The following is a 25,489-nucleotide window of genomic DNA, read 5'->3' as shown; positions in this document are numbered from 1 at the left end:
TGTTTTCACCTGATTGTCCACAATACACTGTTTGAAGCACCTAAAATGGACAGGTTTGGAAAATCCAGGATTTGTTGTTGTATGGACAGGCAAAAACCGAGAGGTTTGGCAACAGTGACAAAGTCAGCCACATTTGATTATAGTAATTCACGACAAACCTACCAATGTTGAAGGCAAAAGGTAAACACTTGCAGTTGCACCTCATGATTTGTCCAATATAGGAAAATCTGCGTCTTACTTCCCATGATTGTTGTGAGACAAATTATTTCAGGATCAGGCCTATCCTTAATGATGCCTTTACTTTATTAGGTGAGTTGAATGTTAATAATTCAAATGTTTTCTAGAACAACAAAAATAACAGCCAAGTTGTATCAGACATTGTTTGGTTTTCCTTTGAAATGCCTTTCCCCACATTGACAACTCATTTCAATAGTTTATTAAAACAGAATTCTAGTTTATTAAAACTCGGGCCAGTATTCCTATCAACTATAATAACATGGTAATCATCAAAGTAACAACGAAGATCTGGAAACATGGTGATGTTGATATAATGCAGTTGCAAAAAACATAAAGCAGCAATTTATCGAGATGTAAAGTAAACCAAGCTATTGGTTTGGAGGAAAAAACAGTGAACATCTACAGAAGGTACAGGAAATGGGCATGTTAACTGTGATGGCTTTTGACTGGCTTACCTGTTGTTTTTTTTCCAATGTGTCTGATGCTCTGATTTTGTCTTGTACTGTTGAGCTTTAGCTATTACCTTGGTGAGTAGTGTTACTACTACCGAGAGGAAGAGAAGCCTATAAAACCAATGAAAACAAGAACCAAGATATGATCCAATAACTGTTTTGTTGTACCAGTAAGAATACAAAGCTCAGTTAAGGTACAGATGAGGAGCTGTCTAACTCCAGTTATGCATGTTCCACAATGCCGTATCCATTAATTTTCTTCAGCTTCAGCTGGTCCCCATGGATTAGGCCCTGGGTTTCTAACACAGCCTCCCTCTTTGAAAACATTCGGCTGATCTCCATGAAGGTCTTGTTTTTGGTCTCTGGGATCATTAAGTAGACATAGACAGCCACAAACACACAAACGGTGGCAAACACCAAGTAGCAGTAAGATCCAGCAGACATCTGATTGTTGGGTGTAGCAGACAGATATATCATTGGGAGGATTGAGAGAATAGGATAGAAAAATTAGTGAGACAGTCTGAGACTAAAATAACAACTCATGAAAATGTTTGCTATTCACCTTATATTCTTAAAGACATAACTGTGTCTGTGTGTGTAATAACAGGTTTAAGAAAGGCAAATAATAAAAAAAATACATCGACTCTGCTTTCATACACATGCACTCATACTCAACACCTTTTTACTCAAAAAAAATAACTCAAAGAAATATATAAAATTCCCAATACTCAAGTCTTTAAATATTCAGTAATATGGAAGAGATTTTCAAAGGGTCTTTGTTAAAAGTAGCACATAATTTTCTTGAGGGAGTCTTTAAAGATGGGAATTGGAATTCAAAAAAGCGAGGGTTAAGCAATCAGATTGTTCACATTTGTTAACATCTGTTAAATCATAAATGCTCAGGCTCTAAATAGCTGTATTATTAAAATGTAAAATATATAGCTCCGGCTCTTAATAGTGGTATTAATAGGGCCTTCTATAAATATGATGTACTACATTTCACCTGTAAGAAGGGGAACATGAAGCCCACAGTAAAGTTGGACAGCCAGTTGAGTGATCCTCCAACAATGTAGGCGGCTGGGCGGTGGGACTGTTTAAACAGCTCTGCTGTGACCAGGAAGGGAACGCCCGCTGGAACAGGAAGAAAGCCAAACATATAATAACATCATACAAATCACTAAATTTGGTTGAAGGATTTTGTGCCTAATTCATTGCTAATATAATTGTCAAAATAGTTAAAAATCTGTTCAGCAGAGACCAAAATATCCTGATTTCTAGTCCCCTGTATGGGCCAATCTTCAAAAAGGAGCAAATGCAACGTTATAGTGTCTTTTGTTACGTCCTCATCTTTTAATCTAAACTGCTCTGGTTGATAATGGCGCATTCTTCAATCCCAAAACGAATTGATTCTGATTACACTTCTAACATCACTGGAATCACATCACATGAAGGCTATTGTGTTACAATGATCAGGCTGAGCAGTTTCACTGGATGAGTAATTTAAAAACATGACAAGTAAAAATAGGCACAGTAACCAACATTAACTTGTTCATATAACTCTTCTGTTCATACTTTATCCATTTCATAAGATCAGGGGACTCACAAAATGGGGTCTTAACAAAAGGCGTATGCAACAGGAGCACCGCACTTCCCACAGAAACGTTGGGCTCTAGAAAAACAAATGGGAGAATGTACGCATCTGTATGCAAGCTGGGATCCATGTGTATAACATTTAGGAAAACTTGGGAAATTGGCAACGCAGACATGAGGCGGTGAATTGAAGCCAGATTATAGATCCATTTTATCCTACATATAAAAAACAGCAGTGTAATTTGAGCTTGTGAGGTATAACCCTTCCATTAGCGCCCTGCAATTGTAAAAATATCTGAGACAACTTCAAGCAACTTTTGTTCAAACATCATAACATAGTATTATAGAGTTGCAGTAGTTAATAATATCTTCTAAAACTGTGCATAAATCACAAAGTACAAAAACGTTTTGTGTGTAAACTCACTGCAGTGAACATGACTGCAAATGAGAACTATGCAAATGTGCGGATAAGGAGCGAACGAGTGTTCAGACACCCCAAAGATATCTGGCCCATGATAATGAGTGCCTAATCAGCCAATTTCGATTCCCCAGAGGTGGTATTGGGTCTATGTGCTGAACTGGGTTCAGTATTAGAAAAAATTATCAAATAGAACCATACCATCCCAATACAGACACAAATACTCACCACTGTGATTTTTAGCAACCAGCTGTTACCAGGGGGAACTAGCTGGCAGGTGTGTGTTTAGTAGGATCAACACTATATAACCATCAGAACAAATCAAATCTGCCTGTGAGGCAAATCTTGGTGAGTTGACTGATGAGATGTGGAGGGAGGGGATGGAGAGGATCCATTCAGGCTTAATTATTGAAGACATGCATGGATTACATTATTCAAAAAAAAATCTTAATATAATGTATCCTAACTTATCTGATGTTTGTGACATATGTACATCTTCAAAAGACACTCTAGGCTACATCTTCTGGCTTCGTTCTAAGATTTTCCCATTGGGGTTGTTTAATTTTTAAATGGTGTTCTAAAATGTATGATCAACAGATCAAATCTGACGCACTGGCTGCCCTGTTTGGCTGTTCTGTAGTTTATCTTGAACTGCCACATACTGTACAGCAGACCATTATGTTTGGATTATGTTTATGTTAATGTGAATAGTACTCACTGAATGGAAAGCTACCAGTTCTCCTTGCTTCTCCAGATGGTTACTGGAACTAGGTTCCGGGATACATCTTGATAGGTTTCAGAGCAACACGCAAGGTTTTCATGAAAAAGTTAAGAGCACGTTGGGCAAAATTAATAGGCTCCTTCACATTCCCGAATGACACGCCAAATTTTGTGTCATTCTGGCTATTCCTCGCCATATGATTTATTTTCACTGAATGATTGATTAGTATAGGCTGTAATGCTTTTTAGTTTAAGCTTAGTAATGCCCGCAATTTTGGATGTAATTATTAAATATCACACTCACTACATTTAACTACAGCACCAACACATTGTTACTCATTGTTAAATTTTTTATTTTATTGTCGCTCCTGTGGATACCAAACATTGTGTCTTATCCTCACCTCCAAACACCTCAATTTTGTTTTAGAAAAGTAACAATTCTTAGTGTTTATTTCAATTCAATTTTATTTTATTTGTACAGCATCAAAGCATACTATACAATATCTGAAGGCAGGTCAAGACCTTGAAAATTATAGAGAATCCCAACAGTTCCCACAATGAGCAAGCCATTGTGGCGACTGGAGAGAAAAAACTCCCTCATTGACCAAAGGAAAACTATAGCACAGTGTTTCTCAAACTTTTTCAGACCAAAGACCACTTAGCCAATAAAAAGGTATTCACAGACCACCAGACTCACTGAATATCCACAAAAAAACAGGTCTATGTTAATAGTATATAACAAATGACTGCCTTACTAAATGACAGTTCGGCTACTCATTCATCATTGTCTCTGTTGCCATCTTAATGGGAAGAATGGTGCTGTTTTTCTGACACATCAATGCTGCAATATATCCAAACTAGTGAGTTTTAGTCTCATATTAATCTGATGTAAGCCCTACGACAAGTTCATCAGAGTAAAATTGTAGAACATGGCCAAAATGGCCACCAAATCCTAAATCCCGGGCTTCCTGTTTGGTCTAGCATATCTATCCAAGAGACTTATTTCTTTGTCATAAAAAGACACATGTCCCTATCAATTTTTCTAGATGTCGGCCAATCGTAGTGCTGGGGCTGCCCTTTAGAGGGCGCTAGTCAGTTATTTTGCCACGCCCATTCCTTAAAACCATCTGAGTGTCTTCAGTGGGGGGCTGTTGCTTTACACATGTAGTTTGAGGGAGGTTGAACCTCGAACACCGAAGTTGTAGCAATTTCGTGTTTCATGGCGAGTTGATGAACTTTGATGCCACGCCATTAATAATGCCCTTGATGAAAAATTCGGGTCTAATCTTATGCCTAAATTATCAATGTCTTGAGACCCATATGACACAGTTTGACATAGTTTCGCAAAGTGGATGGGGAGGAATACTTCCAAGTGTAATACTTTCCAAAAACAAGACATTTCCTTTTGCCACCAGGGGGCGCTGTGATTTTTAGTCACGATTTCTGTGTAGATGTCATCAGGTCGCGACTCTTGTCTTACATGTGTAGTTTGGACTCGGTTGGACCAAATATGTCTGAGATACAGAAGCTTGTGTTTTGATGGCGTGTAATCAAACTTTGACGCCACGCCACGGTTACACGGTATGACGAAAAGTTAAAATTCAAGTAAATTTATATCTCCATCTTGTTGTGATGACACTCATCTAAATTTTAAGTTGATCTGATGAAAGCCCTACGACAAGTATGTCAAAGTAAAAATGCGGAATATGGCCAAAATGGTTACTAAATCCTAAATGGCGGGCTTCCTGTTGCGTTTTTCATAATGCTCCTCGAGGCTTTTTTGTATGAATAGTCATGATACACCTTTATCCAATTTTGGTGAAGATCGGTTATGTGGAAACCTAGGGGCTGCGATCCAGGTGGCGCTGTTGAGCCATTTTGCCATGCCCATTTCCGAATACTCCAGAATACATACATTTTCACCACTTTTTAATTTACTGCAAACTTTAAAAGATTTTTGAGCACGTTGAAGCCCTCAAAAAGCCCATTCACTACGCTCAGAATAATCCTTTCAATTTCAATAGGGCCTCCCACCGTTCGGCGCTCGGGCCCTATGAAATTGAGGCCCTTTCATCCTCATCATCTCTTTAAAAACCTACTGAATGCATATTAATGTTTCTGGATGAACGGGGCTTCGCTTCTTCAGCAACAATGAATTTAAAATACAGCGTTAAGTTGTAATCTGGGTGTGTGTATGTGTTCGCCTCAGTCCCTCTTCACATGTATTCAGTTATTAATTGGTGAAGTTGGATCATAAATCCAGACCTCTCAGGTCACTTTTACTCTGAAGTCCTGACTTTGCGCGTCACATTACCTCTCTTGTTGTGTAGCAGGTTTAAACATGTCTAAAGTCTAAAGCGAATCAAACAAACACAAAGTAAACATTAGCACTGTACGTGTCCTAATATCTTGTGTACAGTGTTTATTGTTAAAATGTAAAGTGAGGGCAGGTCAGAGGAGTAAGGAGGAAGCAGACCCCGACAGAGACTCTGACACAGGACGACTGGGTCCATGTTCACATAGCGATGCATCTAAAAGACATGTCCAAAACTCTAGTGCTCAGCCCTGTGCAGGACACATCATTCACCACCTCAGTTATGCAGCCCAGCAGGCACGTGCACAGATAGGCCCCTAGTGGTGCTGAAGCACCTGCCCTTTTGCCCTGGATGAGAAAAGTGCCCCTTCTGCTGGAGTCCAATTTTTTCCTAATTCATCAATATTTAAGAATAAAAATTACTCTCTCTGTCATCAATTCCCCCCAATGTGTTTTGATATCTGACGGGGCATTTATTTGAGTTCTTGTGAGAATTTCGCCCTGACATGCTCCACGGCGCTCACAAGCCCACGCTTTTCCATCTGTTTACTGACGTTTGTCATGTTTAATGAAGAGAGAGAGGGAGAGAGATATAGGCAGACAGACAGACAGACAGACAGACAGACAGACAGACAGACAGACAGACAGACAGACAGACAGACAGACAGGCAGACAGGCAGACAGACAGACAGACAGACAGACAGACAGACAGACAGACAGACAGACAGACAGACAGACAGACAGACAGACAGACAGACAGACAGACAGACAGACAGACAGACAGACAGACAGACAGACAGACAGGCAGACAGCCAGGCAAGTAGGCAGGTAGACAGACAGGCAGACAGACAGACAGGCAGGCAGTCAGTCAGAAAATTTAAAGGCAGTTTTTCTGTTCTACAAATTAGACAAGTTCACTATTTTTGTTTAATTTAAAATCGTAATTATTGAAGTGAACGGTAGGTCTTAAGTTGAGCTACGTGAGGTATATATTGTGGTATATTATTAGTGTAATGCTGCTTATACTTCAACTCTGTCAGAAAACAGTAAACAAAAATGTGTGTGTACTGTGTTGTCAGCTGTATAGAGATTAGGTAAGTCTCTCTTGATTATAATGCACAAAATTGATTTATCTCATTTACAAAATTTGCAGCATAATTCCAAGAAAAAAGAGACTCTAAAAGCAGAAGGACAGGGAACTGCAGCAAGCAGCTCAGGGTAGCAGCTCTCTTTTATATTGAGTCAGGCCATTAACTAGTAAAACAAATGAGGGAGAATCAGTAAGTTTTTATTTATTTATTATTATTATTTTTAATTTCATAAATAATTTTGGCGATGGGTTCCCTTTTTTTTTGGTTTGAGCACCTGCCCCCCAAAATGTCTGTGCATGTGCCTGCAGCCCAGTGTAATTTTTACATTGTCACTCTGGAGGACAGGCTACAGAAAAGTGTGTTTTGTGTGTTCAACCTCCGACTCTTTCAATTTCTTTGTGTTGTGAGATTCTTGTGTTGTTTACCTTTTGGGGGCATCTCTTATAGGGATGAGCGAGTACAGCATTATCTGTATCTGTATCTGTATCTGTTAACCATATGAATTATCCGTATCCGTACTCGGAGTGGGCGGGGCCTAACCCGGAAGTGGGTGTGATTTAACACTTTACATTAACACTTAAAGTTTAGTGCAGTGTAATTGTTTGCCGTGATAATTATATGCCAGTGTGACAATAGATGACAATTTCAAACCATACAAACTGTCATGTTGTACTGAATTTAATAGAGGTTTACTTTACTGTAAAGTAAGTGTAAATGTAAAGTGAAAATAACAAAACCAGTCATTATAACTTGTGAACAAATATAATTCACGTCTTTCTATACTAAAAACACAGAGTGTTCATTTCTCCGGGAGACAGTGAACGTCCCTCGCATCTCCAGCGCTCCTCTACTGAGCCAATGCAGGTCTCGTGAACATTTTTCCAAAGACTCGTACCCGAAGACCCAGTCGGGAAATGAACGAATCATTTCTGCTTCCTTGACTGAGCCTATGGAACAGTCCCGATGCGCAGTGAACCTGAGTGACTGAGAGACAGAGAGCTGTTCTGTGAGTGAGTGAGCAGAGCCGTGTGTGACGGGAGGAGCGCTGTGACGCTGTGTAAGGATTTTCATTCAGTCCGAGCACAGATAATGACTCCGATTACTCGTATTATACTCGTAATCGGCAAAAGTGCTTTATCCGTACCGGATACTCGTTTCAGCCGAGTATCCGGCTCATCTCTAATCTCTTATAACTTCAACTGTTCAGCACACCGCTCTCTTCATGACAAACAGATGTCCTTATATGGAAAAATAGAGGCCTCGCAGCATGCAAACTGCAGAGAGCGGACACACGCCTGTCGATTCAGAATGATTGACAAAATCCGCTGGCGTGCAAGTGTCATGAATCCGGTGGCGATTATGCGCACAGACTTATTTTCTGTGGAGAGTAAGAACATTTCTGGGCAAATGTTAGTAAATGAGGCCCATTGTGGCTTGGGATCCTCCTCATCCCTTTTCTAAAAAATCTAAATTTGATGAAGTCGGTGTGTTATTTTTGTTTCACTTTGGCGCTGTATTTTTCATGTTCATGCCAGTTGACTCACTCAGGGACGCCGCTGAATTGCACCTGCCCACCCCTGTCGCTCAATTGCTTGCAGTCCGTGCTTTCGCTGAACCACTTGCATCTAATCTTTGCCTATGGTGTCAGAAGTCTCATGTGGTTTTCGTTTAATTGACCACTTCTTAAGCCACCGATTCATCTTGTCAGTTCGACAGTGCTAGTCATATTTACCTCAAATAAAGTGGGCAGTCACAAAACAGTTTAAGTTTGACAACACACCAAAAATCACAGTTTAAGTTTCTATCTGTCACATAGCGACAAAGATACACAAGACAAATGCTTTTGATTTAAAATATAGTTTTTTACCAAATGTACTCATGGACCACTAAGGGGTGATCGCTCTTAGAGAAAGGCTGCTCTAGAAGAATCAGACTGAATGTGGCCGGCCATCTGTCTTGACTGGAGATCAGAGAGAGACAGATAGCGGGGAGGAGAGGGGGAGAGAGAGAGTACATGATGGGACGTCCCCCAGCAATCTAGTCCTATAGCAGCATTACTAAGGGATGGTTTAGGACTCACCTGATCCAGACCTAACTTGGGGCTTAATAAAAAAGGAATGGCTTAAGTCGAACCTTAAATGTAGATATGGTGTCTGCCTCTGAATTTTACAGGGAGCCAGACAGGAGTAATATGATCTCTCCTTCCAGTTCCTGTCAGCACTTAACCATGTACAGAGTACTAGAAGGAATGTCGACGTGCTAAGTGGTAATCGAACATGTCAAAGTTACGGTGCCATTTTATTATCTTGGTTAAATGGACTTACCACATACCAGAAGAAGATAGCCTGAACAGTGGGTCTAGTTGTCGGATCCTTGCCGCTACTACTGCCTATATAATGCTTCCCATCATACACTGAGCCCTTCTCTCTCCCTCTCTCTGTCTCTCTGCCCCCCCCCCCCGCCCCCATTTTTATATAGGATCCAGAAAAAAATGATAACAATTATTATTGTAATAATTTTTGGTGATTCACACATAGTACTATAAAGAACTCCTCATAGAGGATTAATCTTGATGCCAAAAAGTTGTGCTAGTTTTGTGTGTCAGTGACGTTGAATTTCAATGTTTCGCAGAGAAATTTGAAGTTGTTGTAACTTCAGTGTACAATATCAAATATGTACCAAACTTCAAATGCTAGATAAGAGTCCCGACATGAACACATCTACATGCCAATATTCAGTCATAGTCATAGCGCCCCCTACTGGTCAGTGTTAATTTCGTTGACGATAACGATAACGAAAAATATTCGTTAACGCTCCTTTTCCCATGACTAAGACGAGACGAAGACGTAACGAAATGGATCTTTGAAAATAAAAACTATGACGAAATCTATTTTAATTTTCGTTAACGAGACGAGACGAAACGAAAATGTTGGAGGTTGACTAAGTCACAACAATTTTTAAAAACATAATCGTATCAGGCCGTCATGAAGTACCCGGAGCGGCGAGTGTGTGTGTCTCTGTGTGTGTGTGTGTGCTGCCGACAGCGCACCTGTCCCGAGGCTCCGCCCCCGCGCACTCGCTCAGAGAGACACAGACTCAGAGCTCGTTCATGTGAAGAAGGCCGCGCACTGACTCACCGGCTGCTTCTTAACTATGGAAACAGTGAAAACACAGAGTTTCTCTGGTCTCAGCTGCTCTGAGATCAGCGCCGCAGCTTCTGGATCAGAGCAGAGGCTGCAGCTGGTTTCTACCGAGCTTCAGTTTCCTCCTCCAGTCTGATCTGCTTTCACTTTTTGTTTTCACATTTCGCCAACGCCAACTAAAATATATAGGCTGCAGCTATATGTTTTTATTTATTTCAAAATAGGGTACTTCTTATTTCATACATTTCCCACAAATATGGGGATGACTCAAATAACCCTACATAGTTCTGCGTTTAATTTATTTCAAAGTAGGGCTACACTTGCCTGTGTATTTTCTTCTCCTCTTCATAAGCATTTGGTGTTTCCCTTTGTTGTAACAGGTAAAAATAAATAAAATGTCAACAGTTTTCTTTATTGTTGTTCTATAATTTCATAAATGCAATAATCTACAGATTAGTATAGTATAACTTTATATAACATTTTATCAGCTTTGTTATCAAATATGCTTTGCGGCTCCAGACAAATTTTATTTGGGGGAAGAGGGGGAAAAATGGCTCTTTTTATAGTAAAGGTTGCCGACCCCTGCTATAGATCTATAGGAGGGATATCTAATGGACAACCTAAGTACTGAAAGCTAGACTAGTATGCAGTTGTAGACACAACACAGGGGGTCCCTGGACCTGAGAAGGGAAGAGAAGGAGTTTAATGTGGCTATTAAATGTGACTAAAACTAGACTAAAATGTAATTTGTTTTCGTCGACTAAAACTAGACTAAAATGTAATTTGTTTTCGTCGACTAAAACTAGACTAAAACTAAGAAGGATAAAAATGACTAAAACTAGACTAAAACTAATATGCATTTTCGTCAAAAGACTAAGACTAAATCAAAAATAGCTGCCAAAATTAACACTGCTACTGGTAACAGGAAATTACATGTTTTATACTGTGATGTACTCCTAGCAGGTTGATCGGATCCAGCTGAAATCTTGTCAGGGGGCCCTTTAGACGTGGTCGATGATTATGTTATGAATCTGGTGTGTCCCTGTTGAAAGCTGTTTCCATGCTAACTGCTGTGAGGATTTCAATATTTTAACTATAGGTTGTGGCTGACAGAATTCTAAACAAATAAAGATAGAATCATTTCAAATTATATTTGTACTCTTAACAATAAAGATATGATTAGTTTTAGCTAGATATTATGCCTTCATACAAATGATTTTAATAACCGTTGCTGCTCAGTGTAAAGAATGAATGTTTCACTTGTTCTCATTTCTAATTTTTGTATAAAGGGTAATTCCCTTAGGTTCATTAAACTCACATAGATTTCGAGCAGCTGTCTGATAAGTTCTCGAGGTTGGACAGAGTGACTTTGTTGACTTAATTCTGTTTCGTTGCTTTGGTTTCGAGGATCCGAATGTTTACAGAGTCAGGATTGTTTTGATGAAGCAGAAAACATAATATTCTTTGCTCAAATAGACAACAGTTTGGTCCTCATGGCATCTGCTGGGTCAAGGCCTTTCAAGACGTGAACAGGTTGCTGAGCAACTATAGCGTCATTGGGCTCCCTGTTCACTTCCGTATTCAAATGCCAGGAGGATGGCCTGCGCCTGCGCGCTTTCAAGGAGGAGGAACGAAGATCTACTGTTATAAAATAGACAAGCGCCGGATGTTTTAGGCGCTCTGATACAACTAGTGTGTGGAAGCCCATTGCTTTGCTGATAATAACCTGTTCATTGCTTCCTAAATAAATACTTGATTGATCAAACCAAGTTCGGCTCATCTTCTCTAAAAGGATAAACGAACACGCTTAACACTGCCTAATTTTGATGTTTAGTTTTTGTTAAATGTGAGTTACTTCTAATATTGGTCTTGCATACGGTCAAGTCAAAATGGCTCGATAGTACCCTTTACAATGTTTTTAATAATACCTTGATTATGCTTCTGAGATGCGACAAATGCACAAATGAAACAAAAAAAAAAAAAAGAAAAAAGCGACCATAAGGTTGGCCGCTCAATCCAAGACTTACCCATCTGTATGCCGAAGAGTCCTGGTGCAAGGTACTGAACCCCGAATGGGCCATCATAGAAAAAAGTGCTGCCCTTGATGCACTGTATGAATGGTAAACTGTACTGTAAAGTGCAGATGTGTAGATGTGATCCTGGATTAAACACATACCACAGTCACAGAATACAGTAAACCGGCAAGTGCACAGACATTTTGGGGGGCAGGTGCTCAAACCAAAAAAAAGGGAACCCATTTCCAAAATTATTTATGAAATTAAAATGAATAATAATAAATAAATAAAAAACACAGTAGGATATTTTCAATTTATATATTTATTTTTGTTAACAAACTTACTAAAATTATCAAATTGAATAAATAAATGAATAACAGGCAAAAACAGACAAAACAAGGCCATATTGTATAACCAAATAATATGTTAAATAACCAAAAAATATCTACCTTTCATTTCAATAATTACGATTTTAAATGAAACAAAACTAGTGAACTTGCACTTTTTTCCCATTTGCATTTTGTTGTGTCCTTAACATTTGTCAAAAGTTGCTTGAAAATGTAATTTTTTGAAGTATTGGCTATGGTAATTACTGTTTTTTGTTATGTATTTTTATATATCGTTATTTATATATATATACATATTTGTTTGTTTAACATTTATTGCACTAAATTTCCAAAGGTTCAAAAGGTTATTGAGTAGTTTAGCATTTCTTTAAGTATTTATATTTCTGTATAATAACTGTCATTTGTTATTTGTGCTTGGTTTTAACTTATAATTTATTTTATTGTTAGTCACAGAGTTAAAGTGTTGTCATTAAAGGGTTTCAAGATAAAAAGTGTTTAATTATTAGGGATGGGGGGGGGGTTACGGTCTTTCGCTGTGTGTGTGGTGTGGGGGGGGGGGGGGGGGCGCCAATCTGAAATCTCGCCTAGGGCGCCAACATTGCCAGGGCCGGCCCTGGTGCAGTGTAATTGTTTCCCGTGATAATTTAATGCCAGTGTGATAACAAATGACAATTTCAAACCATACAAACTGTCATGTTGTACTGTATTTAATAGAGGAGGTTTTCTTAAAAAAATATGATCTGTCACACAAATGTGCAATTCAAGTAAAATGGCCTTATATTATATGAAAAATTCTGTGTAAGACACAATTGATTTAAGTCTGTGAACTTTGAGTTTGTACAGTTTTTATGGTTTGAAATGGTCATTTATTATCACACTGGCATTTAATTATCACGGCAAACAATTACACTGCACTAAACTGTAAGTGTTAATGTAAAGTGAAAATAACAAAACCAGTCTGTATGACTTGTGAACGAATATAATTCACGTCTTTCTATACTAAAAACACAGAGTGTTCATTTCTCCGGGAGACAGTGAACGTCCCTCGCTACAGCTCCAGCGCACCTCTACTGAGCCAATGCAGGTCATGTGAAAAATTATCCAAAGACTCGTACCCGAAGACCCAGTAGGGAAATGAACGAATCATTTCTGCTTCCTTGACTGAGCCTATGGAACAGTCCCGATGGGCGGCCACAAGAAAATGAACGAATCTCTCTTTGAGAGGACTTGTTACTCTCGAGTCCTTGTAAGGATTCGTTCATAATGAACGAATCGTTCACGACTGACACATCACTAGCTGGAATGATAATTGATTAATTGATACTTTACAAACGTATATTTAATGTCTAAACATCAGTGGTTCTAGAATCTAGACCCACTGATCTAGACTCTAGATTCTCAAATGCTTATTAGGGATGAACTTTAAAACATTGAGTACAAAGGTTAGTTTAATGCTGTCTTTTCTACAGTGTGAAAGGATATATTGTGCATGACGATACCATCAAATCTGTCTGAATGCTGTAGAGAACTGGGTATTTGTACATTATCACAAGGGAGTGAGAGAGTCTGTTTTTTGTAGTGCAACTTGCCTGGACCGATACAGAAGCCAGCGATGATGCCAACCACAAAGCAGACACTGACGTAGCGCATGATTGATAAATGAGCCTGCACAGAAAAAATATAAACCAAGCCGAAGAAGTCAGTTTGATAACAGTGAGCTACTTCCAAACAAGGCTATACCAGCTAACTTTAAAAACCCTGCAGTGAGTATCGTCTAAAGGGGGTGTTCCATTTGCCGACAATGAGAGAAGGGGGGGATATGTATTTCTAGTATTTTTATTTAATAGCCAATGATTAGGCTAAATCAGTCCTAACATCTTTGTGAGCTTCTTTTCAGTACTTACAAAAGGAGTACTGGTTAATGTATGTTTTATTTGTCAGTATTTTTGTCTGTGCACCCCCCTGTCGCGCTGTGGTACGTGCCGCTCAGGAACATGTCTCTCTGTCTGCATTTGGAGCTGAAAGACAGGTACCTTTATGGAGTGTTCCGCTTCTAAGTTTCATTCCAACGTCTAATGCATGTTAATGTGACTGCTTTCTGAAAGAGCAATATAAGACAGCTATGAGGTGTAAAGCGCAAGTCTGTACAGTCAAGTTTTAAGAGTTATTTCAAGAGTTAGCACTGCATTGTTTTCCTTAAGGCCGGCGCCAGCTTCTGCGTTTTCAGGGAGACACAAGCGCAAGAGCCTTTGCGTGCTTGCGTACCCCTTCTTGCGTGCGTCGCCCAATTTTTCTAACTATACGACAAAGCTACGCAAGCCTCATGCAGCCCGCAAGGCTGTGATTGGTCTGCTAACTACATCCTATCTGGAGTCACATTTCTGGTTCCATGCCCCATAACACCGGCAGAAACCACGGAGGATTTAGAAGAACGAATATGGACCAAATAGAAGAGCCTTTGGCAGAAGAGATCCGAAAGTATGACCACTTGTATAACGGAAGATCAGGAACGAATTGGTCCGCCAGAAAAAGGCTATGAGGAACAGCAGTGGCGATGTAAATAAACAGTCGACGATGACTGCCACACACAAAGAAGTTGCTCTACGGTTGTCTTTGACAAAAAAAACTTACTCCGCCTAGTGATCTGGCGTTGAAATGCTTTTCAACACGCGCAACCCTTGGAGAACCATAAATCAAACTGCGTGAAAAGCCGCAGCCGCAGTTGCAGAAGCATGCGCCGGCCTTTAGAACTGCTCCCGACTCGTGCCGCAGCAACCGACGGCATTATGGGAGATGTCGTTTTCTTGTGGGATTTGGATAGAACGAATGTAAAGCGCATTGTTCCTTTTCAAATGTTGTTTGTGAACCCACATTAAGTCATTGTGTTTACTCTCTGATGGGTTAGACATGTGAGGCAGGGAATCTTTGTTTATTTTGTCTTTTGGTTTACATTATTATTTCATGTATCCCTTACAGTACTCTTGAGAAGAAGATGTGAACTGATGCAGTCCCTGTTTACATGTTGTATCATTACAGGTATGATTGTCAAACATTAATCACTATACTATAATTTCAATTGACTGGTTTTGCTTACAATGTATACATGTATGTTTTGTTATACTGTCTGCATTTGGAGCTGAAAGAGACAGTACTCTTGAGAAGAAGATGTGAACTGATGCAGTCCCTGTTTACATGTTGTATCATTACAGTAAAAGAGATCCAAATAGAGCTCTGGTGACGGGGTGATTTTTTGGTGTGTCGCTGACTCGCTACACACAAACACACAAAAACACACCTACCTGTAAAATGAGTGCCAATGTGATTCCAGCACTGCAGATGCCCATCATGGCAAAGCCCCCAATCATGAGAGGCCTCCTGCCCAACTTCTCTATGCTGAAACACTGCAAGAAGAGGGACAGAGCTTTGGTCAGATGTTAAATGAATACACACTATAGATGCATCAGCACTGTGTTGGACACGGAGCTGGAGTCAGAATGCAGTTAACATGGTTAAGTGTCCCTAAGATTCCTACTCTGTTTATTTCTACGGATAATGCCCTCCCTGGTTTGGATTCCATTATTGACTTATAATTTGGTTTTACATACCTAAATGGTAGGGACATTTGACAAGAGAACTGGTAGCTGATGCAAGCCAAGCAGCTGCAGAAGCTACAGCTGCTTGGCTTGCATCAGCTACCAGTGACCGACCAATTATATAAGCTAATGTTTTACTTTCCATGGTAAATAGTGAAACAGTGAATTAGCGAACAAGTCGCTGGGAGAGGGAGAGATATGAGTGTGAAAAAGAGGACGAGTGTAAATGTAAATGCAAAATGTCCTCAGTGGATCAGATAATAGCAGAATTAGGAGAGATGAAGAAGAGCAGCAATTGATACAAACACCATCAAAAACCAGAAGTGACACAATGCGCTCACCACAGCACGTCACCACCCTGACCACAGGAAACAGTGAAAAACAGTTTCAGGAGCACAAGGTGCGAAAAGAAGAATTTAAAAAGAAATTAAAAGTTATGATAATAACAAACTGAAGCAAAACGATAGGGTTAGAGCCGAATGTATCAATTATAGGTAAACCGATGTATATGAATAATTGATCAATAATAAAAACTATCTGGCCATGTATGATCTTTCCTATTTTTGCTTTTATTTGAAGCATATTCAGTTTACACTTGTATGAAATATGCTATTTAAAGGGCACATATTATAAAAATTCCACTTTTTCCAATATTCCACGGCTGGCGAGCTAACCGCCGGCGAGCTAACCGGGCCGGTGGAGCCGGGCAGTCTCTCCCCGAGGCCAGGCTACAGCCCACCTTACTCTGGTTCAAAAGGATATGGTTGCAAGATAATATCTTCGTCTCCAGTAGCCATATTTCTACAGAGGTAATGGATAGCCAAAAATCTGGGTGCTTGTATCTCGTGAAGGAGGTAGGAGGAGTGGGGGGGGGGGGGGGGGGGGCACTCAAAACAGGTCAATCTGAGGAGGGCTGCTTTAGACAGGGTAAAAAGAGTGCTGTTTTAAATGATCCTTGTGGTATTTTGACCAAAATATGTTACAGACATTTCATTAAGACCCCAAGGAACCATATCAACTGTGGTAAAATGGGCATAATATGTCTCCTTTAAATAAACATGACTTGGTAAATGTTGAGAGACAGAGTCAAGACGGAGCTTCTAAAAAAATACACATAAAGCCAAAGCATGCAGTCCAAAGGCGCATTGGTGTAAGGTCTACTTAAATTTTTTTGGTGTGGTTTTGAATCCTAACCTCAATTTGTAACTTGAATAATTCTTTCATCAAGATCTGATGTGTGATTTAAGTCTTCCATAAAAAATTTTAGCAGTGCATATGACAATGGTAACCTTGGTTCTCTGAGTGAAGACAAACTCTAGCACTGAGATATGCCAAAGACAGTGTACGTAGATGGTTCTTTAAGACAGACTGGCTTACCTGGGCAGCATTTACCTATAAAATACCTGTATTACACTAGAAGAAAAGCAGTATTTCCGTCAAAGGAAAGCTCTAGGAAATCATCTAATCCCCTGCAGTTCCAGCCTGTTTACAGGACGTGAGTTCCGTTTCTCCAGCTACGATAACGCCTGGGAAGGACAGTAAACATACCAGGAGGGGGTCTGGAGAAGAAAGGGGAAGAGCCGCCAGGGGGTCGCGGAGCGAAGGTGCAAGCTAATTAGCATATGAATTGTAGTGAAGCTGCTTCTCTCAATTCACCATTGTTGGAGGAAACCACAGACCCTTGAAAGGAAAGGTTACTTGTGATTGGCTGGTAGAGTTGCTGCTATTTGTCACCCTGGGTCATTGTAGTACACACGTGGGTAAACCCCTCCCACACACTATAAATAATAAAAAATAATATATAGTTGTTACCAATAATGTATATATTAATATATATTATTATTTATTAGTAAGCCTTTACCAAAAGCACTGCAGTTAATGAAGATTTTATTCATTCATGGGATGCTTGATGTTATATGTTGAACATATTGTACAGGGAACAAACGTGAACAAGGTATATGTGGAGTCAAAGCTTTATTTACATACAGCACACATATAGTACAAACACAACTGGCCTAGCCAGTGAAAAACTCAGGTGAAGCTTGAAATGTCACTCTGCAGCAGAAGTGTGGCACACAGGTTGGTGAGCTCCTGGCTGTGGAAGGATGGATCCATGTCATCTGTCCCGCTTCAATCAGCTGTAAACACAATGAGTACAATTAGCACAGTTCAAAGACAACATACACCTATACATGTAACTGAAAAATGATCTAATGAATATAACCTTACCCTCTTTCTTCTCTGTCGACTCCTGAACTCCTCAATGCTGCTGCAAGGTCCGGTTGGACTCGTTAAGTTTTTTCATAAAAAATGTTTCATAAAAACTTAACGAGAACAAACTGTTCATACATATTTACACATGCACTAGTTCTGCTCAAGCACTCGATGCTCTATTCTTATTTTAGCAACTTTCTCGCTATCCCACAGTTGCTGACACGCTTTTCAGATCTACGAGTTAGCTTAGCAGTTAGCAATGGCTGCTCTCTGGAGCTCTCACCTTAACTTAGGGACTGTGCGCCCGTCTTCTCCACCTCGACTCGTCCACATTGGGCCCGCGGCTTTGCTTTCCAACGCACTCATAGACTTCAGCAAGTTATTTACCCCGAAAACAGAGTCACTCGTTCCGACCATAGACTGTATATATAAATGGACGAAGCGTCCGTGACGTCACCCATTGGTTTCTGCAGAGGGTGAATGAAGCTAGTAGGAGGCATTCCTCCTGCGCCATCTTGCCGGTGCTGAATCCTCGCTGACCAATCAATGGGCAAGGACGAGCAGCGTGAGTGCTGACTCACAGCTTAGTGACGGCAGACGAGCTCTAGTTTCCTGGTTAGCTCAGGCTACGGCTAACTGGCTACTTGTGACATGCTAACCGGGGAGCTAACGGCTAGCCGAGACATGCTAACGGCGGAGCTAACGGCTAGCACTGTGCTGTGCTGCTACCGGATGGTCGCAAACTTTACCATGAACGAGCAGTAAGTAACCTTGAAACTATACAACAACAAAACCTATTTATTTATATATCATCATAATCATATGCTGGTGTAACCAGGTGTAAGAAACACTGTTAATTTAGTACCGTAAAAGAAGAGACTGTTTGCTCTGATTATCTTATTAGTTTTGAATGCACCGCTCAACTCGCATGGTCCCACGTGGGGTACCTAGTTCTCAGCAGCCAATCAGAAGCTACGCAGGCCGCGCTCAGCCTGTCGGCTCGGAGAGGAAGTGCAGTCGCGTTGCTCTTCCGGTCTTTTCGGATCTCGGCCAGGGAAGCGAGGGCAGCTGTGTGTTAAGGAGAAGAGGAAAACCAGAGAAAAGAAACCCAGAGTGAAACCTGTGAAAAAGGAAAAAGAGTCGGAGCACTTACCCAGTGGAGGTCCGGAGCCAAGTGGCTGAACGAAGGAGAGTTACGTCGGTCAGGTTTTTTAGAGGACTGGAGAGTCTGAGGTTCAGGACAACCTACTGCTGTAAAAGATGGCGAGCCAACTACCCTGATTGAAGATTAGCACCGAGGAGATATTCACGTACACACTCATTCACACAAATAATACACTCACATTACACTACAAGGAACCTTGGAATCAGGTGAACTTGCAACAACTCCTTTTATTTTAAGGGCCCCAACAGACAATTTTGTTTTAAGTGTGCACACTACTTTTTTTTATTTTTCTTACTGTTTGGTATGATATTTTGCATTTTGTACGAACCAGACAAATTACTTTGTTCACTGTAAAATATAAGAGTGGCTACTCAATTGTTACTCTTGTGTCTGCCTCATTGTTGTTGCTCAGTACAGTGGCTCCTCTCGAATTTGGTCTCTTCTGGTCCTGGTCTTATTGTTAGTCCAACTTATATTATACTGTAATTCACTTTTACACTCCTAAAATTGGTTACAGAAGTGGCGAGCCAGCCAGGAGCCATTTGATTTGAGCATCAATATTGAAGTAATGACCAGTATGGATTTCATACAAAAGTCTGGTGTCAAAATTCCAAATGCAGTTACTGTCAGTGGAATTACTCAGGTAGCTGAACAAGATGAACAAGTGATTGACTTTCTAAAACAGTATGGTAAAATTGAGAGAATCCTTTTGGTTGATGATTCACAGTCCGAGTTCTTTAAAAACCTGATCGTTGAATATGCTAGCGGTTCAGCCTTAGAAGGTTTAGAACCTCGCTTACCGTACATGTGCATAGCACGAGATGACCCCACTGTTGTCTATGAAGTAAAAACACTCAGTAGCGTGTACGCTACCAAGGTTGGAAGTAATGTTACCAAGACATACTTAGCTGAGCTCAAGCAACTAGCTAAGATGAGTGGCAAAGACTATTGCGTGGTGTTGAAGGAAATGATGTCTCAGATCGGGGAAGATGTTGAAACTATGCAGCCCACAACTGAAGAATCCTCCCCCACACATGTTGAGACCACTGTCGTATCCCCACCCACTCATCAAGAGCAACAGTCTTACACCTCATTTCCAGATGCCACACCGAGCAGCAACGGTGCCACTGACCATGTTCCCCTCACCAATGGAAAGAGAGCACCGTCCCTATCAGTAAGTGACTTGAACCCACCGGACATCCAGAAGGTCGTGGTCGAGCATATTGTGCGGAGGCAAGACGTTGTCCCACACATCCAATCCCAAGTGAGACTCTGCCCCTTCTCCGGCAAGGCTCCCAGACCTAATCATGAAACTGATTATGACACATGGCGCATACACATTGAGTTGCTCCAGAATGATCCTAGCATGTCTCCTCTGCAAATATCCAGAAAAATCCATGAAAGCTTGCTCCCACCAGCAGCTGATGTAGTTAAAAGCTTACGGCCTGAGTCACCGCCTGCAGCCTACCTACAGCTCCTAGACTCAGCCTTCGGTATTGTGGAAGATGGAGAGGAGCTCTTTGCTCAATTCCTGAACACCCTCCAAGACCCAGGTGAGAAATCATCCACTTACCTTCATCGGCTCCAGTTAGCCTTGAACAGAGCAACAAAAAGGGGGGGAGTTACACATGAAGAAGTAGACAAACATCTTACTAAGCAGTTCTGCAGGGGGTGTTGGGATAACACCTTGCTCAGCGCCCTGCAACTGGAGCAAAAGAAGAGCAGCCCACCCCCATTCTCAGACCTCTTGCTAATGATTCGCTCCGAAGAAGATCGACAGCAAGCAAAATCCTGTCGTATGAAAAAACATATTGGCATCACAAAGCAAAGAGCTCAGGTGCAGTTCCATGGCGCATATGTTTGTGAACCAGAGGAGAAAGATGAGAGCAGTATCAGTGCTATTGAGGATCTGAGAAAGCAAGTGGCAAGTCTGCAAAGCCAACTAACTACATACATGTCACAGAAAAACACCAAAGGAGCTAGCAGCAAGGGATCTGCAGGGAAGCAACAGAGCAGGATGTCAAAGCCAAATGATACAGACATGCAAAGACAAATCAAAAAGAAACAGACATACAAACCCAAGCCCTGGTACTGTTTTAACTGCGGCGAAGATGGGCACATTGCCCCCTGCTGCACCGACCCCGCAAACCCCGACTTAGTGGCAGAAAAGAAGAGGCAGTTGGAAAAAAAACAGCGCCAGTGGGAAGCTCAAAATGATTCAAACTTACCTTTAAACGACTAACAGTCCCTGTTGTGGGACAAACAGGGGCTGAGGAGAGTCAACAACGTCCCTCAGACGTAAACAAGGAAGACAAAACCCCTACTGAGATCAACAAAGACATTACACATACAGAGAACATTAAAGCTCAAACATGTTCCAGCTTACATCATCCAACGCAGGACCAACCGTTTGGACTCCCCAAACGGCTGGTTGGCATCAAGAGCACAGCCCAAGTAACTGTGAGAGGTGAAGAGGTCAACTGCCTTCTTGATTCAGGCTCACAAGTTACCACTGTACCTGAGTCATTTTACAAGCAGCACCTTTCAGAGCAGAAGATTAAGCCGATTCATGACCTCTTAGAAGTGGAAGGTGCAAATGGCCAGCTAGTGCCTTACTTTGGCTATATAGAAATGACCATAACCTTTCCAAAAGACTTTGTAGGAGTCCCAATAGATGTAAATACACTTGCCTTAGTTGTTCCTGACACTTCACAGTCCCTCATGCTCATAGGTACTAACACTCTAGATGTACTGTTTGACATTTACTCAGAGACTGACTTAACCAATCGCCAGCCCCTCCCACACGGTTACAAAGTAGTTTTCAAGGTCATTGAGTTAAGACGGAAGCAGGCAAGCAACAACCACCAGGGGGTAGTAAAGATGCAAGGCAAGACGCCTCAAGTCATTCCAGCCGGTGAAATTGTAGTGGTGGAGGGAGTTGCCCTTGTCACTGGTTTTCGGGATGAGAAATCCGTCATCATTGAGTATCCATCATCATCCCCCTTGCCAGGTGGCCTGCTGGTAAAATCTGGTCTCGTTGATTTCCCCCAGCTACGGCCCCATAAGCTACCAGTCGTCATAAGCAACGAGTCTGACCATGACATCGTCATTCCTGCTAAGTGCATTATTGCAGAGGTTAGTGCTTATCAGACCATCATATTAAAGGAGCACAGCATAGCCAAGCAATCAGAATCTCTCCAGAGACCTCCAGAGACCCAGTCATCTCAAGAACCCACCTTGAATTTCAATTTCGCTGATTCCCTAGTCCCACTCGAATGGAAGCGACGCATCACTCAGCAGCTCAACAACATGGCTGATGTGTTTGCACATCATGACCAGGATTTTGGCCGGACGGACCAGGTGCGACACCACATCACCCGTGATCAGTTTACCAAAATAGTCTCAGGTTCTAAACCAACAACCTGTATTTTAGATCCGATTCCAACTAAATTACTTAAAGAAATTCTGCCCCTAATAGATAATTCGTTACTTAACACAATCAATCTGTCATTATCATCAGGTTATGTACCACAGTCCTTTAAAATAGCTGTAATCAAACCCCTACTCAAAAAACCCACTAAAACAGTTAATTAACATTAAAGGAACGGCCTTAAACTGGTTTAAATCTTATTTTGCTGATCGCTCCCAATTCGTTCAAATCAATGATGAGTCATCGGTGCGCACCAAAGTTAACCATGGTGTCCCACAGGGGTCTGTGCTCGGTCCAATTTTATTCTCATTATATATGCTTCCACTAGGAAACATTATCAGGACACACTCGGTAAATTTTCACTGTTATGCGGATGACACCCAGTTATATTTGTCAATAAAACCTGATCAAAGTAATCAATTAACTAAACTTCGAGCATGTCTCAAGGACATAAAAACCTGGATGACCCGCAATTTTCTCTTATTAAACTCAGATAAAACAGAGGTTATAATACTCGGCCCTAAACACCTTAGAGATACATTATCTAATGATATAGCTGCGCTAGATGACATTGCCCTTGCTTCCAATGACACAGTCAGGAACTTGGGAGTGATCTTCGATCCTGATTTGTCCTTTAATAGTCACTTAAAAGTAATTTCTAGGACCGCGTTTTTCCACTTGCGTAATATCTCAAAAATCAGACATGTCCTTTCGCAAAAAGATGCAGAAAAACTAGTCCACGCCTTTGTTACATGGAGACTGGACTATTGTAATTCATTATTATCAGGCTCCAGCAGCAAGTCGTTAAAGACTCTGCAGCTGGTCCAAAATGCCGCAGCACGTGTCCTGACGAGAACTGAGAAAAGAGAGCACATTTCTCCAGTATTAGCATCGCTACACTGGCTTCCTGTTAAATCTAGAATAGAATTTAAAATTCTCCTCCTCACCTTCAAGGCCCTTAATGATATGGCACCTCTTTACCTTAAAGAGATGTTAGTAACATATCAACCTACTAGAGCACTCGGATCCCAGAACTCAGGTTTACTTGTTGTCCCTAAAGTCTCTAAAAGTAGAGTAGGAGCCAGAGCTTTTAGCCATCAAGCCCCACTGCTGTGGAATAATCTCTCACTTTCAGTTAGGGAAGCAGACACGCTCTGTTCGTTTAAAAGTAGACTCAAAACCTTCCTTTTTTATAAAGCTTATAGTTAGAGCTAATTAGTGCGATGTTCCAAATTTGATTAAATGGCAAAAACCCCTGATGATGCTAAGACGCACAGGGAATTTATGACACAAGACACACGGAGCTTCTCTTTCCTGCTTCTCCTTCCTTTTTCTCCATATTTATCACATCAAGATAATTCTTATCTGATCAGTACATGTTACTAACTTGACCCCTTTTCCCGGAGTTTCTGTGCCTTAGCGCCCGCGGATGCAGGGCCACAGCTGTGGCCGCACCATGGATTATGATTGTGGATCGCGTGTCGGAGGTCGCAATGGTGGATGCAGTTCGGTGGATTCTGTATCGTGCCAGCTGATCGTCGTTGTAATGGAGGATCCTTTGTCGCGTTGGCATCGGATGATGAGGGACCACGACCGAGGCGGCAGCTGATAATGGATTCTAACTGGCGGCGGTGGACAATGACTGTGGATTACAGTGGATCTCATCCTGATGCTGGATCGTGGTCTTGCTGGCTGCTGGCCAGAGACTGTGATTGCAACGGGACGGCCTGACACATAGTATTGAAAAATGTTTAGCCTCATGGATGCTGCTAAAAATCCTGATGATGTTTTCTTACACCTGACATCTATTGCACTTCTGTCCGTCCTGAGAGAGGGATCCCTCACATGTGGCTCTCTCTGAGGTTTCTACATATTTTTACCTGTGAAAAGGGTTTTTAGTAGTTTTTCCTTACTCTTGTTGAGGGTTAAGGACAGAGGATGTCACACAATGTTAAAGCCCCATGAGACGAATTGTTATTTGTGAATGTGGGCTATACAAATAAAACTTGATTGATTGATTGATTGATAAAACTCTCAGATGAAAGTCCCTTCAAACTACGTGCCCGACCAATCCACCCACAGGACATTGAAGCTGTCCGGAGGCACATTAAAGAGCTTCTTGATGCGGGAGTTATAAGGGAGTCAGAGTCACCATTTGCATCGCCCATAGTGGTAGTCCGGAAAAAGAACGGCCAAGTCCGGTTGTGCATCGATTATAGGCGTCTAAACCTCCAGACTATAAAGGACGCGTACAACCTTCCAAAGCTGGAGGACACATTCTCGGCCCTCAATGGTTCTCAATGGTTCTCAGTTCTCGACCTTAAGTCGGGGTACTACCAGATCGAGGTTGAAGAGGCAGACAAACCGAAGACGGCCTTTGTGTGTCCGCTCGGATTCTGGGAATTCAACAGAATGCCTCAAGGAGTGACGAATGCACCCAGCACGTTCCAAAGGTTAATGGAGCGGTGCATGGGGGATATGCATTTGAAAGATGCGGTGGTCTTCCTTGATGACGTCATAGTTTTCTCCAGAACCCTTGAGGAGCACGAAGAAAGACTCATGAGAGTGCTAACTTGTCTCAAAGAGTTTGGGTTGAAGTTATCCCCAGAAAAATGTGTCTTCTTCCAGACATCAGTCCGTTATCTGGGTCACATAGTCTCCAGAAGTGGCGTTCAGACAGATCCTGAGAAGATTTCAGCCCTGAAGACATGGCCTGTCCCCCAGACCCTACGGGAGCTGAAATCCTTCCTCGGTTTCGCT

At 41.3% G+C, this 25,489-nt stretch overlaps 1 protein-coding gene across 1 annotated transcript in view; it reads right to left on the bottom strand.

Annotated features, from left to right (window-relative positions):
• Nucleotides 1-911: 911 nt before the first annotated feature.
• Nucleotides 912-25,489, bottom strand: part of slc2a15a (solute carrier family 2 member 15a) — a 78,241-nt gene continuing 53,663 nt past the window's right edge. The window contains exons 9-12 of the mRNA XM_061087728.1: nt 15,627-15,728; nt 13,917-13,992; nt 1,693-1,820; nt 912-1,133 (exon numbers count right to left, since the gene is read on the bottom strand). Coding sequence (XP_060943711.1) covers nt 912-1,133; nt 1,693-1,820; nt 13,917-13,992; nt 15,627-15,728 — 528 coding nt within the window. The remainder of the gene's footprint in view (nt 1,134-1,692; nt 1,821-13,916; nt 13,993-15,626; nt 15,729-25,489) is intronic.

Source organism: Limanda limanda, chromosome 15 (assembly GCF_963576545.1).
Source record: "Limanda limanda chromosome 15, fLimLim1.1, whole genome shotgun sequence".
Taxonomy (NCBI): Eukaryota; Metazoa; Chordata; class Actinopteri; order Pleuronectiformes; family Pleuronectidae; genus Limanda; species Limanda limanda.
This window is presented reverse-complemented; position numbering and strand designations above follow the sequence as displayed.